The 14172-nt window shown below is 51.6% G+C and overlaps 1 protein-coding gene and 1 long non-coding RNA gene across 7 annotated transcripts in view; one reads left to right on the forward strand and one right to left on the reverse strand.

Moving 5' to 3' along the window:
• Positions 1–14172, forward strand: part of LIMS1 (LIM zinc finger domain containing 1) — a 163901-nt gene that overhangs the window by 121704 nt on the left and 28025 nt on the right. For all 6 annotated transcript variants that reach the window (XM_032771919.2, XM_075061355.1, XM_032771918.2 and 3 more), the window contains exon 3: positions 2756–2822. In XM_032771919.2, coding sequence (XP_032627810.1) covers positions 2756–2822 — 67 coding nt within the window. The remainder of the gene's footprint in view (positions 1–2755; positions 2823–14172) is intronic.
• LOC142046013 (uncharacterized) overlaps positions 4902–14172 on the reverse strand; it is a 40390-nt gene continuing 31119 nt past the window's right edge. Inside the window, exon 3 of the long non-coding RNA XR_012654938.1 lies at positions 4902–6997. This is a non-coding gene — a long non-coding RNA (uncharacterized LOC142046013). The remainder of the gene's footprint in view (positions 6998–14172) is intronic.

Here is a 14172-nt window from a genome sequence, read left to right on the forward strand (position 1 = left end):
CGTCTGATGAAGTGGGTATTCACCCACGAAAGCTCACGCTCCAAAACGTCTGTTAGTCTATAAGGTGCCAAAGGATTCTCTGCTGCTTTTACAGTCTTAAGGAGAGGGTACTTGAAGGAAGACTTTTTACTGTATATCTGTCTAGTAAGTTATTAAAGACCTGGAGATTTGCAACTAGTTAGTGATTATTTTGAGATAAGATTTTCTACCTGGAAACTTTTGATTCTTGGAACTCCTGTCTATGTCTTAAAAATGTGTATTGTGGGATTAGTTACCAGGGATTGAGGGTTTTCACTGCTAGGTAAACAGTAGAATCAGCCACAGCGTACTGCAGAGGTGAGCTAAAAATAGATTAAAACAAACAATATGCCTGCTTGACACAATCAGAAGAGAAGGAAAACCTGTTCAGCCTACATAGATTTGTGTGCAGTGGCACTGCTCTCCAAACAGAGTTAACACGTATAGATAGAGCTCCATTGTATCACTCAATAACACGAAACAGGAAGTGTTCAGATTTCATACTCTCGTATGTTCATGTCCAAATCCTTTCCAACTCATATGTAATCTGTTTTATAGCTTTATGCTGTATGTCATTACAGACTGTCTGGCACATTTGATTTGTGCTAACATCAGACAGGTTGGATGACTCACTGTAAGAATACTGGCTTTTCATTCCTAGTGACCCCAGTGAAGTTCAGCGTGAGAACTAAGCTTGGGATCTCATGTTGATAGCAGAGAGCAATCTGCATCATAAAATGGCCACCCTGCTAGACAGTTTAGTGTCACCCTGCTGTATAATGATTCATAAAGATAAAAATTACCTGATCCTTAGAGCAGTAAACCGGAGCTAATGTGTAAATGTTATACTATTCCTAATTTATGCTTAATATTCACTGAGTTTGTTTTGTTTTTTAGTTTCCAGTTGGAAATGCTCCCCATTGCCTCCATTTTAATGGTTGTCTCAATTTGTAAAATACCAAACATTTTATAGTAAACCTAATGATGTGTGTCTGGTTTTAACATAGCTAGCATTTGCATCTGGTTATGACAGAGGTCGGAAACCTTTCAAAGAAGAAGAGCCATTTTTTGTGTTTGTCTTTGACTAGAATATTTCAAGAGCAGCATCACATGCAAAGCTACTTGTAGAGTTAGAATTTATCAACTAATAATAATTGAACATATTAAAGTTATTACTACTCACCAACACTTTTAATTTGACTTCTGCCATTTGAATATAAACAGGAGGGAGCTCCAGGCTGGGGCAGGGGATTGGGGTGCAGGAGTGGGTTTGAGGTCTGGGAGTTTGGATGCAGGAGGGAGTTCTGACCTGGGGCAGGGTGTTGGAGTGGGGGGAGGAGATTGTGAAGTACAGACTCTGGTCGGGAGGCGCTTACCACAGGCGGCTCCTGGCCAGTGGCACAGTTGGGCTCTGGCCCCGTGCTGCTCCTGGAAGCGGCTGGCTGCTGGCACGTCTCTGCACGCCCCTGGTGGGGGGAGGGGAAGGCAGCTCCGTGCGCTGCCTCCGCCCCCAGCACCGTCCTCACAGCTCACATTGGCCAGGAACCAGCCAATGGGAGCTGTGGGGGTGGTTCTTGTGGGCGTGGGCAGCACACGGAGACCCGGTGCCCTCCTCCTTCCGAGGGGCACGCAGAGATGTGCCAGCAGCCAGCCACTTCCAGGAGCAGCGTGGAGCCAGAGCCCTGCTGCGCCGCTGTCCAGGAGCTGTTTGTGGTAAGCGCCTCCCGGCCAGAGCCTGAACTTCACACACCCCCAAAAAATGGCTACCCGCAGGGGGGCAGCCAAAATTGCCTCAGGTTGCCGACTCCTGGGTTATGAGATGCCTGAAGGCACCCACACATGAGCAGTGCCTCCCCTTCGCTCCAAGCCATGTTTGCGTGTATATTATTACAGAAGTTGTCCTACAGCACTACCTTCACTTCCTTGAAATCATTTCCCACCTGTTTCTGTGAAGATGAGCCTGAACCAGAAAATCATGTCTGAAGCACCCTGGACTTTGAGAAAGTTCAGATCTAAATTCAAGCCATGCGTGTGGCCTCAAACTCTGTAATGGGCCAGTTTGAAGCTCCAAATCTAGAACTTTGTTGAGAAAGAGATCAAATATGAACCTCCTTAGCCTTGAATGGAAGTTCTCTTCCTGCATTTTTCTGTGTTATACTACTGAGCTGGAAAGTTGTTTTGCACAGTAAATTGCAGAGATTTTTGACATGAACATTCTCCTGCATTTATTTCCTCCAATATGTGGGACCATTCTTTCAGGAAGTGCAGAGTGTAGAAGTGATCAGAGGGGTTCAGGGAAAATGCTTCCTAGTAGGAAGGGTGTTTATAAGTTGATCCAGTCATTCAAAGGTTAATTCCTGTCTGTAGCACTGTATGTTACATCAGATTTTCTGTATCCTGTCTGATCTTAAATATTGTCTGACAATGTAAATGATAACACAGAGCAAAAACTTTAGACACTCGGCTTTTTAAAAGGAGAGTTAATACTGTAACAAATAGTGTATTGCATGCAGAATATTAACGTAAGGTAGCTAGATTTAGTATGAAAGGGGTTGATCAGTTTGTCTACTACATAAACCTGTTTCTGTGTGTCTCCTCTTTGTTATAGCCAAGTCATCTTTTACAATTTAATTGCATCTGGGAATGATACAGTATTGTGAGGGTATGTATATTATTGATGTGAAATGTGAAGTACACTTCTTATTCCTCTAACTTCCAGTTTGTTTCCCATTTACAGTTCGAAGGAAGGAAATATTGTGAACATGATTTTCAGATGCTTTTTGCCCCTTGCTGTCATCAGTGTGGTAAGTTTTCTAGCAGGGGTAGTATTTCATACTGATCTTCCAATGTAAATTCAACATATAACCTTGGAAACAAATGTAATCCTTGTGAATGTTCACTGTGAAGGTAGACTTCAGAAAATGTTGGAAATAACCAAAGGATTTATTTCAATAAAGAGAAGTAGGCAGTAGGGCTTAAAAGATGGATGAATTAATTCAGAATGATCAGTCATTTAGCATTTGATTGAGTTAACACTTTAAGGCCTTCATGAGCTTTTGATATGATGCAACAAAAAAAGTTCTTGTGCAACTAAAACTCTCAGACAAGCTTTCATCATCTTCTGTTTCAGTTATTTTAACCACTTCCTAACTGGTCTGCTCAAGACCTACGTTGTCCTACTCCAGTCTGTACAAAGTAGGATAATCTTCCTTGCCCATCTCTACTGCATCAAATTCAAACCCTTTTAAGCTTCAAGCCAAGTCTAAGGCCTTACTTAATACTGACTCACCCACTGCATTTGCATCGTCTCTATTTCAATGAGAGAATACCCTTTGTGATGGGTTGGACCCTTGGGATGTCACCTGGTGAGTTGGGCACCACTGAGTCAGACTGTTCTCCCAGCCTGGGTCCCCTTTACCTGGCCTTAATGGGCAGGGCCGGCTTTAGGCCAATTCCACCAATTCCCCTGAATCGGGCCCCACCCCTAAGAGGGCCCCACGCCCAAGCCCCAGTACGGCGTACCAGCCCAGGCCCTTTAAATTGCCACCAGAGCCCCACTGCAGGAGCCCTGGGATAGGGCTGCAGGGCTATTTAAAATGTCTGCTTGTACTGCCTCAGCCCTTTAAATAGCCGCTGGAGCCCCGCTGCTTCCCCAGGGCTCCCGCAGCTATTTACAGGGCCGGGGCGGTGGAAGCAAGGAAGCCGCGGGCCCTTTAAATGGCCCCCGGACTTCTGCTGCTGCTACCCTGGTGGAGGAGCAGGCACTCACCATACAGGGTGGACTGTATCCACACCCCCTGCCCGCAGCCAGCCCCTGCTGCACCCCCTGCCTTGCCCTGCCCGCACCAGCTCCTGTCTGCAGCCAGTCCCGCACTCCTCTGCCTCCAGCCCTGCCAACCCCTGCTGCACCCTCCGTAACCCTGCCTGAAGCCAGCCAGCCCCACACACCCGTCTCCAACCAGCCCCGCACCCCTTGCCCTGCCTGCAGCCAGATCTTACCTCCAGCCAGCCCCTGCCCTGCCTCCAGCCACCCCCATGTCCACTGGTGCCCTGCAGTTCCCAGGGCAGTAACCCTGCACACGTGCTTCAATGAGAGGAGCAGGGAGCAGCTGGGACCCACACATGTGCACACCCTAGGGTGACCAGACAGCAAGTGTGAAAAATTGAGACCGGGGGTCGGGGGATCCTATATAAGAAAAAGACCCCAAAATCAGGACTGTCCCTATAAAATCGGGACATCTGGTCACCCTAGCACACTCCCAGGGAGTGGGGAGGACCCACACATGCAAAACGGAGCTCATTTCTAGTCCAGGCCTATCTTTTTAAAAAAGTTTAGGTAAAGTTAACATACATCCGTATTTTCCTGGACATGTCAGGCTTTTTGGTTCTTAAATTGCCATCTGGGAGGAATTTTTAAAATACGGACATATGGTAACCCTATTGGTACAAAAAATACATACTGTGGCACATCCCTTAAATCAGAACTTTTTATAAGGAACCAGTTGTGAAGAAACGAAAGGCTTCTTTTTACATTTTTTTTTTTAAGTCATCCCTGCTGGGGCCCCGCCGAAAACATTCGAATTGGGCCCCGCATTTTCCTAAAGCCGGCCCTGTTGATGGGCTAGGCTCCCCAGCCTTTTCCAGCCAAGCACACAGGCACGGCCACACCCAGCTGAACAGAGCGCCAGAGTTCTGCTCTGGGAAGGCTCAGCTTAGGGACTTGCCACAGCACCCAGATGTCCACCACCCTCCTTGGAGTACAAACCCAAAATTATATGAAATTCACCTCTTTTCTCAATATGGAGGAGGGTGTACACTTCTCCCCCCCCCCCTTAGAAATGACATAAACTGCGTTATATTATAAACCAGAAATACATTTATTAACTATAACAGGTGTATTTTAAGTAGTTAAGGAGGTAGCACACAGAACAAGGCAGATTACTAAGAAAATAAAACAGAGCACACAAACTAAGTTTAATACACCAAAGAAATTGGTTACATGTAAGGTCCACCCTAAATGTGGTTCTAATAATCTTCTTCACAGGCCAGATGCCCTTCCAACCTGGGTTCAGATCTTTCCCCCAGTTCAGTCTTAGTTGTTCCTAGCAGTCATCTTGGGTGGGGTAGCAGGGGAGAACTGAGGACCCAGGTTACCTCACTCCTCACCCTTAAATAGGATTTGCATAAGGCGGGAGTCCTTTGTTTCCTAGTTTGACTCCCACTTCCTTTACAGTGGAAAGTTACAAGAAGTCCCAGGTGATGTTTTAGTATCAGGTATCACCTGATTCTGCGGGGCCCTTACAGCCATTCTTCACAGACTGACCCACAGGTTCACAGGAAGACTAAGCTTTTTTACAGTCCATTGTCCTTGTTGATGGGCCATGTGCGCTGTCTGGCTTGTCCATTGTTGTACCTGAAATGTTAGCAGTGGGCGTCACCCAAAGTAGCGTAGTTGAAATACAAATACATAGTCAATATTCCTAATTTTAGATACAGAAATGATACATGCATATACATAGGATAATCTCATTCAGTAAATCATAACCTTTCCAATTATATCTCACAAGCCATCTTGCATAAAGTATATCTGTTATGTCATATTCATATCATATTTTCATAAAACATACGGAATGATATGTCACACCCTTATTGCCTGCTCCTCCCATAATCTTTTCTCAGCTTTCTTCAACACTGTCCTGTGCATGGAATGCCATTCCGGAGCTGGTCTGAAAAGTCACTCCCCTCCCCTCATTTAAATCTCTCCTGAAGCCCCATTGTTTCCTTGAAGTCCACAGGAAGCTACTTATTTCACTTATTTATCTTATATGTGAACTACTTATTTGTATGATGGGACGAGGTTGAATGCTGGCAGAGAGGGGCTTATGGACACTAGATCTAAAGCTAGGGATTGCTAGTAGGCAGAGCGAGTTGAATGGTGGAGGGAAGATATGGGAAGGAGTTTAGTGTGCATAACTTAAACAAAAACACACACATGACTAACTAGATGGACGATGGAGTTCATTGTTTCTGTAGGCCAAGCACATTGCACAGAGGAAGGGCTCAATGCATTCCTCCATTCTCCCCACAAGTGCCTGGTGTGCTGTCCCCCTGCCCTAATTCTGCTGTCGCCTTGGTCATTTCTCTCCTTAACAAATCTCTCTGCCTGCAATATCAAATGGATACCGTTTAGATGAACTAAAACACTTGTGACTGGGCAAAGGTAAATGATCTTGCCTGAGCTAGGCACAGTGTGGACGGAGCCACAGTGCAACTCTTGAAACTCACTCTTACTCAGCCAATATAGCTCCTGATGTGAAGGAGCCCCCACTCTTCCAGTCCTAAACCTTTACAACCCCAGCAGTCTAGCAAAGCACCTCAGTCCTAACCAGCAGTTCCATTTGCTGATTCATTTCACCAATAGGATTGAAGCAGGGCTTAAATCCATTCCCCGCCCCCCCCCAGTATTTCCTGGAGCCATGAACTTCAGCCCCATGGGAGGCACTGGGGCATGGGGCTTCTGCCCTGTGGGGTGCACGGCTGTGCCCCACAGGGCACACTGGGGCTTCTGCAGGTTTTAAAATATTTACTGGAGCTCTTCTCTGGATGGCTCTGGATGAATTTAAGTCCCGGATTGAAGTATGAAAATGCAATGGACAGAACGAATGACTGGCTGAGTTACCTCTGATCTCATAATGCCTCTCTGCCTGGAGCACCATATGGCCATTGTGTGTAACTCAGGCTTCTTCTTTGGGTGCTGGTCTCTGTCTGTATTCCACTGTGGGTATGCATTCACTCCATGCATCCAGAGCCAGAGAATTGTGAAAGCAGCGTCTGTTGGTCCACACACACATCCTGGGTCACCCTGTGCCTCCCACTTAGGAAATAAAGGGTGGGGCTGACCAGCTGCCTCTCCAGTTCCTTCTCACTGCCGCTTGGTCCAGATTGGAACCTTCAGTATCCGAAGCTTTAGCTTCTTTATCTGTGAAAATATGTTTAGATATCTGTAAACAGCTTTTTTATATTCTAGTTTTATCTGACAGTTTTAGTGTTTTATAGTTAGTCTTCCCTGACCTGGGGAGCATGCCCCCATGCCGATACCCCATTTGGGTACTGGACTACTCCCAGGACTTCAAAATTTCTGCTTCCTGCCTGCAATCCTTCTCAGTCAGCGATGACCACCAACGGTGCTTATAATGCTTCAGGGAAGCCCCCATCTGCTGTTTGTTCCCCAGCCGTATGCAGGAAGCATCTAATAGAAAAGGCCACAAAGCTGCAGTCGGACCCAGGCCAGGGACCCCTCCCAGTACATTGAACTGATAAAGCAAGGAGCACACCCCCTGCTACGAGGTCCAACTCAGGAGCAAAGGAGTTTACCCCCACAAATCCCCTGTCAGGATCTTGTCAGGGGAAAGGGGAGCATAAGCATGAGTCTGAGCCTTCCTGCAAATCCACTTTGAAAAAGTTGGATTCAGTCCTGCCTAAACTGACCATTAGCTCAGCCCAAGAGAACTTAGTACATCCTAAGTCTCAGAGGCATAACATACTGGGAAACTGACCATTAGCTCAGCTCAAGAGAATTTAGTATGTCCTAAGTCCCAGAGGCATAACATACTGGGCCCTCCAAGTACCTCCCAAGCACAAATCCTGGGATCTGCCAGCACTGACAAAGATGCGTTGTCAAGAGCATCAGTTATCCATGGTACCATCTCTGCCTTCAGTGGCTTTGGCACAGACGGTCTCTGTTGCAGCTCTAGGGGTTTGGGTGGACAGGACACACCTCTTCCAGACCTGGAGTCTCTCACTCCATCAGCTCCCCCTGTTTTGAGAAAAGTTATAACTCCACCAGGGGAGCTGGCCTTTGGGAGGAATCTGTCTCCTCTTCCATCTTCAGGCTGTGATTTCACTCCAGTGGCACTGTCAGTACCACCATTGGAACTGGAATTGGCTTTCTTGTCATCGGGAGTTTCTGAATCACACTGAACCATTATACCTTCTTCCTCCAAGACACATGTTCCCAGTCAGAAAACTTGCCCCAGCTTGGAACCAACCTCTGCCTCCTCATCCGCCTCAGAACTGTTGGTTGCCATGAGGACCACCACAACCCCCTGTTCAATCCATCTTATTGGCCATACTGTGGGCCACGGGACCAGTACCATCTTGTAGTTGGCTCAGTCCGTTAGGGAGTCACCCCTTTCCTCCCCTTTGAGGAGACAACAGGAGCAGTCCTCCGATTTCTGCTGCAGAAGAGTATGCTCCGGATCCGGTGGTGCCATTGGCACCAATAAGATTCGTGTTTTTATTGCCAGATGAGGTGCTGACTCTTATGTCTCCATCTTTCCTCATTCTGCTCGCCAATGACTATAAGCCGTTCCAGGAACTCCTTTGCAGAATTGCATGGGAGCTGAAGATTCCTCTTGAGGAGGCTCAGGATCCTCAACACAAGCTCCTGGACATCCTTCAATCTTCCAGCTCCAGTAGAATAATGCTCTTGGTTAACTAAGCCTGGAGTCAGCTAGAGTAGTCTGGCATACCCAAGCTACCTGCACCCCTACCCCTAAGAGGGCAGAGAAATGGTACTATGTCTCAGCCAAAGGTGTGAAATTTCTGTTCTCTCACCCTGCTCCCAATTCTGTAGTGGTCCAAGCCACTGCGGAGAAATGTAGGCAGCAACACCCGAGATCGACCCTGACTGATAAGGACAACAAGTGTTTCAACTTACTAGGAAGGAAGATCTTTTCTTCTTCTAGTCTCCAGTTCAGGATAGCCAATTACCAACCACTACTGGCTAGGAATGTCTCCCACAGCAGGACAAAGCTCATTTCCAGGCTCTTAGATGGTTGCCATGACCACTCTCCAATCAGCAGTAGATAGACCTGATACATCTCCCAGGGCAATGGCTACTTCCATTGTGATGCAAGGAGTCATGGCTCCATACTTCAGTGCATCTCAGAGAAGTGTAGTACACCATGGAGGATCTTCCCTTCACTGAGACTCATCTGTTTAATCAGAAGATGGATGAGTCCTTACACACTTTAAAGGACTCCAGGGGCATCCTCTGCTCCCTGGGAATATATGCACATACCCTAAAGAGAAAATTCCACCTTCAATAATAAAGTTTAGATTGATGGCTCAACAGTTCTTCTTCAAGTGTTTGCTCATATCCATTCCAGTAGGTGTACGCGCTGTGCGTGCACGCTCGTCGGAAGACTTTTACCCTAGCAACTCCAGCGGGCCGGCAGGTCGCCCCCTAGAGTGGCGCCGCCATGGCGGCTGATATATACCTCTGCCGGCCCGCCCGCTCCCCAGTTCCTTCTTACCGCCGTGTCAGTCGTTGGAACTGTGGAGCGCGGCATAGCTGTCCTCCACGTCCCTAGCTTCTCCTTGTTCGTCGTTTTTTCTAGTTCTAATTGTAGTTTTAGTTATAGTTAGTGAAGTTTAGATTAGTTGTAGTTAATAGTTCTTGTTGTATATAGTTAGCGGGCTTTGGGCTCTAGCCCTCCCCCGCGCCCGGCGCCAGGCTCATGCCTGGTTCGCCGGGGGTTCAAGCCGTGCTCGGCCTGCAAGAAGCCGATGCCCACTAGTGATCGCCACAACGCCTGCCTAAAGTGCCTTGGGGAATCGCATATCTCTGAGAAGTGCTGAATTTGCAAGGCCTTCCGACCAAGGACCAAAAAGGAGCGAGATCAGCGCCTAAAGACTCTCCTAATGGAAGCGGCGCTTGACCCTTCGTCCTCGGCACCGGACTACTCCGGGCCCGCGAAAACGCCGCGGCACTGTCCTTCTCCGGCGCCCGGCCCCGGGAAAAGGCCGTCAACATCCTCCACCCCGGCTAAGCAGGCTCGGACGGAGCACCCGCTGCCGACTCCGGCCGCGACGGCCGTGCCAGGGATTTCGTCGACTCCGGGCCTGGGAGGTCCATTGAATCCGGTCCCTCCCAGCTCCCTGCTAAGATCTGGGGTCGAGCTGGTGGTCCCATCTACGCCCGGGACATTCTCCTCGGCCAGGGACCTCATCGCGTTGACGGAGCCTATGCTGTCCCAACCCCCGGCACCGCCGGTGCGGGTTCTTCAATCGAAGGGCAAGCCCATGACCATGCGCACCGTCCCTGGACTCCCCGAGTCGGCACCGATCACCGTCAAGATCCCGGCACCGCTCCCGGTCCCGAGGGAGGTCTCGCTCGCGACGCCGCTCGCAAGTCCGGCACCGCTCTCCGCGGCGGTACCGGTCGTACTCGCGGCGTAGGTCATCTTCACGCCGGTCCCGATATTCCCGGCACCGCTCGGCTCGAGCCATCGTTACCGGCACCGTGACTCGAGGAGCCGTTCTCGCCGTCGACGATCCAGATCCAGGTCGACCTCCCGGCACCGCGCTGGTGGCAGGTCCCGGTCTCGATCGCGGCACCGGTATGGCTCAGCGGCACCCGATCTCCGGCACCGAGGAGGTCTCTGCCATCGGGAGTGACCGGACCCGTATCACTCCCGTTCAGCCCCCTCCGTGGCCGTCTCGCCAGGCATCAGTCTCTTCGCGAGCGGACAGCGCATACCTGGACGCTGACAGACCTGCTGCTCTGTTCCCGAGACCCAGCAGGAGCATGGTCCTCAGCAGTGGGGTTTCTGGACCCCCTGGGCGTACCACCAAGCCCAGGGCCCTCAGCAGATCCCTCCGCGTTCGTCCGCCTCCGAACACAGGGCTCCGGAGGCCACCTCTTCCCGGCCTCCTCCGTCCCCTACAGAGGAGAGGTCATCTCAGCCTCAGGACCCTGAGCACCCACCAGAGGCATTGCTCCAGGCAGAGCCGCCGACAGATCCTCTCCTGCCAGGGTCTCTCCTCGTCCTCCTCCCCGGATGAGGCAGTGGCGGGGACACATCCACTAGTCCCCCTCCACTTGACCTCAGGGCACACCAAGACCTCCTCAGGCGCGTAGCGCAGAACATGAATTTACAGGCTGAGGAGGTCTCTCGAGATTGAGGACCCAGTAGTGAGCATACTGTCGGCAGATGCGCCCACTCGTGTCGCCCTTCCCTTCATTCGGACCATTCAATCCAATGCCACGACCATCTGGCAGTCCCCGGCTTCCATTCCCCCCGCTGCTCGCAATGCGTGGAGCGAAATACATGGTCCCCTCAAGGGCTATGAATATTTGTATGTTCACCGCCCCCGTGTTCCCTCGTCGTCAGTCTGTGAACGAGAGGGAGCGCCATGGTCAACAAGCCCCGGCCCCCAAGTCTAAAGAAGCGAGGCGTATGGACCTGCTTGGCCGGAAGGTCTATTCTGCAGGCGCCCTGCAGCTGCGGGTGTCCAACCAGCAAGCTCTTCTCAGCCGTTACACCTATAACACCTGGGTGGCGGCGGACAAATTTAAAGAGCTGCTCCCGCAGGACGCTCGTCAAGAGTTCTCCCGCATTCCTGGACGAGGGAAAGAAGGTCGCAAGAACCTCGCTGCAGGCAGCTTTGGACGCTGCAGACTCGGCCGCCAGAACTCTGGCCTCCGGCGTTACTATGCGCCGCATCTCTTGGCTACAGGTCTCTGGCCTTCCTCCGGAACTCCAATACACCATCCAGGACCTTCCGTTTGAGGGCCAGGGCCTGTTTTCGGACAAGACTGACCCTCGGCTCCAAAGCCTTAAAGACAATAGGGTCATTATGCGTGCCTTGGGGATGCATACGCCGGTCACCCAACGCAGACCCTTCAGGCCTCAACAACAGCACAGGCCTTACCCCCAGCCCAGGCAAAGACAGGACTTCGCCAGGCGGCGGGTCTAGGAATGGCCGGCGTAGGAATGGCCGGCGTAGGCAATCGGGCAATCAGGGAGGACAAAACCAAGGTTCCTCCAAGCCTTCCTCCGGCCCGAAGCCCTCATTTTGAAGGTGCGCCCGAGGGCGCTATACCAGTCCCTCCTACGGATCCATCTCCTCCTTTCTCCAACCGTCTTTCGTTCTTCCTCCCGGCATGTGGTCCCGGCTTACTTCGGACCGCTGGGTCCCTCCGCACGCTGCGGCTTGGATACCATCTACAGTTTGTTTCATACCCGCCCTCCCGCCCCCCACCCTCGTCCTCTTCAGGGACCCCTCTCACGAGCAACTCCTCCTACAGGAGGTGCGAACGCTCCTCGGCAAAGGGGCCATAGAGGAGGTTCCAGAGAGCGAGAAGGGCAAGGGTTCTATTTCCCGTTATTTTCTAATTCCCAAGGCCAAGGGAGGCCTCAGGCCTATCCTCGACCTGCGAGAGCTCAACAGATACCTGGTGAAGTTGAAGTTCCGTATGGTATCCTTGGGGACCATTATCCCATCCCTGGATCCCGGAGACTGGTACGCCGCCCTCGATATGCAGGACGCTTACTTACTTCCATATAGCCATCTTCCCGCCCACCGGAGGTTCCTTCGGTTCGTTGTCAGCGGTCGTCACTATCAATTCGCGGTCCTCCCGTTCGGCCTCTCCACGGCCCGAGAGTGTTTACCAAGTGCATGGCTGTAGTCGTCGCCTACCTTCGCCGCAGTTGCGTGCATGTGTTTCCATACCTCGACGACTGGCTGATCCGGGACCCTCAGAGGAGCGAGTCCTCGCTCACGTCCGCATGGTCAGGACACTCTTTCGTACGCCTAGGCCTGATGCTCAATGCCGAGAAGTCAACTCTAACCCCACTCGGAGGATAGAGTTTATCGGCGCCATTCTGGACTCCACTCTGGCCAGAGCCGTTCTTCCTTTGTCGCGGTTCCAGGCGTTGACGGCCATCATCCACAGGTTGCAGGCGGCACCTTTGACCTCAATACGAACTTGCCTGACTCTCTTGGGCCACATGGCAGCCTGCACGTTCGTCACGGGACACGCAAGGCTCCGCCTCAGGCCCCTCCAGTCCTGGCTCATTGCTCAGCTCCGTCCAGCCAGACGTCCTTTGGACACGATTGTCACAGTTCCCCAGGATGTCTCCTACACTCCCTACGTTGGTGGCTGGACCAGTCCGTGGTGTGTGCGGGGCTCCCATTTCATCCACTCCAGCCCTCGGTGTCCCTAACAACGGACGCATCAGACTTGGGCTGGGGGGCTCATCTCGGAACCCTACGGACCCAAGGCCGCTGGTCTCCTCCTGAGCTAGCCTTCCACATCAACGTGCGGGAATTGAGACCAGTCCGCCTTGCTTGTCAGACGTTCCATCAGCAGCTCCAAGGTCGCTGTGTTGCGGTTTTCACTGACAACACAACGATGGTGTAGTATATAAACAAGCAGGGCGGCACAAGGGCTCCTCTTCTGTGTCGGGAGGCCATGAGGTTGTGGGACTTCTGCATAGCCCACTCCATTTACCTTGTTGCATCCTTTCTCCCGGGGGTTCGGAACACGCTGGCAGATCGTCTGAGCAGGTCCTTCCTCTCCCACGAGTGGTCCCTTCACCCGGATGTCGCTCTTGTGCTCTTCCGGAGATGCGGATGTCCCCAGATGGACCTCTTCGCGTCCCCCAGGAACAGGAAGTGCCCGAAGTTCTGCTCCTTTCAGGGTCTCGAACCGGGCTCGGTTGTGGACGCCTTCCTTATTCCATGGGCGACGCACCTGTTTTACGCGTTCCCCCCGTTTCCGTTAATCCACAAGGTCCTTCTGAAGGTGCGCAGGGACAGGGCCCGCTTGATTCTGATCGCTCTGGCATGGCCCCGGCAGTATTGGTTCTCCATGTTGCTGGACCTATCTGTAGCCGACCCTGTCCCCCTGCCTCTTCACCTGGACCTGATCACGCAGGACCACGGCCGGCTCCGTCACCCAGACCTTCAATTGCTACACCTCACGGCGTGGTTCCTGAGTGGCTGACCAGGTCTGAATTGCGCTGCTCTACCCCGGTGAGACAGGTGCTCCTAGGAAGTAGGAACCCTTCTATGAGGGCGATGTAGTCGGCCAAGTGGAAGCGTTTTACGTGCTGGTGCACGGATCGGCGCTTCCTCCCTCTCGAGGTTCCTATCTCTGCCATCCTCGATTACCTTTGGTCCCTCAAACAGCAAGGCTTGGCGGTGTCCTCTCTCCGGGTTCACTTGGCGGCTATCTCCACCTTCCACCCGGGAAGTGATGGTTGGTCCGTCTTCTCTCACCCGATGGTGACTAGGTTCCTTAAGGGTCTGGAGTGTCTTTACCCCCAGATTCGCCGCCCCGCCCCCTCCTGGGACCTGAACCTG

This window comes from Chelonoidis abingdonii, chromosome 1 (assembly GCF_003597395.2).
Source record: "Chelonoidis abingdonii isolate Lonesome George chromosome 1, CheloAbing_2.0, whole genome shotgun sequence".
Taxonomy (NCBI): domain Eukaryota; kingdom Metazoa; phylum Chordata; order Testudines; family Testudinidae; genus Chelonoidis; species Chelonoidis abingdonii.